The following is a 2764-nucleotide window of genomic DNA, read 5'->3' as shown; positions in this document are numbered from 1 at the left end:
TAGATATACCTTCGGTTAGTAAATAACCGGTTGAGACACCGAGGTTCAACGAACGAATGCTAGTTACACGAACGAGGGATACGCGAATGTGAGCCGGGTCTCGGCGGTGGTGGCCGGCGGCGGGCGGCGGCGACCGGCAGAGGGCGGCGGCGGCGGGCGGTGGTGACCGGTTTGGGTGTGTGAGTTGAGAGAGTTTTGTAATCTTCTCTTGCATCTTAAAGCAAGACCCAAACCCCATTTAAATAGGACATGGAGCTTTATGCATGCTCGCCAAGTGTCGAAAATCATTTGCATGAAATGTTATTGGTCAAATTCTAGGTGCGCGCCAAATGGCGAGAAGATCCATTGCATGTAATGTCATTGGCTGCAATGTAGGTGCGCGACAAGTGGCGAAGCAAGAGGGTTCTTGTCCCATTCGGTCCATGTACCCGTCTCTCAGTTCAATACCCGCGTATCGTTCGTAATTACCAGTTATTAGTTAAGTGGATTTTTAGTTCGTTGACCACGGTGTAACTCTTACGGGTCAAGACCCGATCGGCAGCGTTGACTTATCGAACCGGACATAAATATCCAACAGCTCCCACTTGGACGGTCTCTGATAAGATCTCAACGCAGACAGCCAGCGGTGCTCTAGCTACACATGGCTGCCCCCAACAGGTCATGACACTTTAAAGTCACTAACCAAGGTATCTTCCCTTTAGCAATGGCTTGCTACTTGAAGACAATAGACTTATGGCAATCGTTATCATCTATCCCTTCTGTAAAAGACATCAATTGAACAATGAGACATGGATCAGATTCAATCTCATATGGCGTTCAATCATTATCGTTCTCGTTCAAAAATCAAAGTGGTCCAATCAAACACACAGTAAGTTTGGGTAAGGCCTTACACTTCACCAGTTTGAATCAACGAGGCGCCCAGATGTCTAACTGTTACATATAATGTAAGAGTACAGAATCCCATCTTGACTACATACAACTCCCACTGAACTTCAGAACCACTCCCAACCAATGCCTTTATGACTGGCAGTTACGCGACAGCGATTGACACTGATCAAAGAATAGTCTTTAGTAAACGGAAGTTCTAGTATGTATCTCAGGTCAGAGGATACTAAATGAGTATGCCCAAATCAAAACATCTTATGACTAAGATCCATGAAGATGATTTGATGCGAGTTACATCCAGCATCATTCATAATGAAGCCTGTGAATTTGGAAGTCAATTCCTTGAGTCCAAAATCAGAATAGTCTTAATTCAGAGTCGTTCCCACGAGTCTGATCGAGTACGGATAATTTAGAATACAAGATTCACGGATTAAACGTATCAAAATCGAACACAGTGGTAGGATTCAAGAATTGCATTTAACTAGTAAATCAAAATGAATACAGGAATACAACTGTTTGATGTTCGTACATCCAAATACTAAATCAAAACATTTCACTAGCTAATCTAAGCCCAATAGCATCCATATGACGGTCATGTTTCTCTTGAGTCATTGGCTTAGTAAATGGGTCAGCTAAGTTTTGATCTGTGTCAATTTTGCTTATAACGATGTCTCCACGTTCCACAATCTCACGTATGTAGTGAAATTTTCTCAAAATGTGCTTGGCTTTGTGATGTGATCTAGGCTCCTTGGCTTGAGCAATAGCACCTGTGTTATCACAAAATATCTGGATGGGTTTCATGATACTTGGAACCACATCGAGATCGGTTATGAACTTCTTCATCCAAGCAGCTTCCTTTGCGGCATCTGATGCGGCAATGTACTCAAATTCCGTGGTAGAATCAGCTACAACACTCTGCTTGGAGCTTTTCCATGAGACAGCTCCTCCGTTGAGAGTGAACACGAAACCCGTTTGTGAGCGAGAGGTATCTCGATCAGTTTGAAAACTAGCATCAGTGTAACATTTTACAGTGAGCTCCTCATTGACTCCTCCAAATATCAAGAACATATCTTTTGTCCTTCTCAAGTACTTAAGGATGTTCTTAACTGCAGTCCAGTGGGCAACCCCAGGGTTCTGCTGGTAACGGCTGGTCATGCTCAAAGCATACGAGACGTCTGGTCGAGTACATACCATAGCATACATGATAGAACCAATCGCTGAAGCATATGGAACTCCTTCCATTTGCTTTATTTCTTGGTCCTCAGAGGGAGCTTGCGATTTGTCCAAGACGGTTCCTTTAGTCATTGGAACACCTCCTTTCTTGGAGTTTTCCATCTTGAAGCGTCTCATTACTTGATCTATGTATGTGCTCTGAGTTAGCCCAAGAAGTCGCTTAGATCTATTCCTATAGATCTTGATTCCTAGAATGTAAGCAGCTTCTCCAAGATCCTTCATTGCAAAGCAAGATCCCAACCAATGTTTAATTTCCTTAAGCATGGGGATGTTGTTTCCAATGATCAATATATCATCCACATACAAGATGAGAAATGATATAGCACTCCCACTAGCCTTTCTGTAAACACAAGGTTCATCTTCGTTCTTGACAAAACCAAACTCTTTGACTTTCTGGTCAAAACGAAGATTCCAGCTCTGAGATGCTTGTTTGAGTCCATAAATGGACTTGTTTAGCTTGCATACCCTATTAGGATATTCTGGATCGATAAAACCGTCAGGTTGAACCATATAAACATCTTCGGAAAGATGTCCATTAAGAAAGGCGGTCTTAACATCCATTTGCCAAATTTCGTAATCATAGTACGCAGCTATGGCAAGCAATATCCTGATCGATTTGATCATAGCAACGGGTGAGAAGGTTTCA

General features: G+C 42.8%; 1 protein-coding gene across 1 annotated transcript; it reads right to left on the bottom strand.

The window, feature by feature from the left end:
- Positions 1 to 1349: 1349 nt before the first annotated feature.
- LOC118491651 (secreted RxLR effector protein 161-like) lies at positions 1350 to 2129 on the bottom strand. The gene has a single exon (XM_035989582.1). The coding sequence runs from the start codon at positions 2125 to 2127 to the stop codon at positions 1429 to 1431; it is 699 nt and encodes a 232-aa protein (XP_035845475.1). The 5' UTR covers positions 2128 to 2129; the 3' UTR covers positions 1350 to 1428.
- Positions 2130 to 2764: the final 635 nt, after the last annotated feature.

The sequence above is a fragment of the Helianthus annuus genome, chromosome 4 (assembly GCF_002127325.2).
Source record: "Helianthus annuus cultivar XRQ/B chromosome 4, HanXRQr2.0-SUNRISE, whole genome shotgun sequence".
NCBI classification, from domain to species: domain Eukaryota; kingdom Viridiplantae; phylum Streptophyta; class Magnoliopsida; order Asterales; family Asteraceae; genus Helianthus; species Helianthus annuus.
The sequence above is the reverse complement of the archived record's forward strand: the minus strand, read 5'-3'. Positions and strand labels throughout refer to the sequence as shown.

Bases quoted from the DNA above. Each gene is read 5' to 3' on its own strand.
- LOC118491651 (XM_035989582.1), bottom strand. From the start codon at position 2,127: ATGGAAGGAGTTCCATATGCTTCAGCGATTGGTTCTATCATGTATGCT.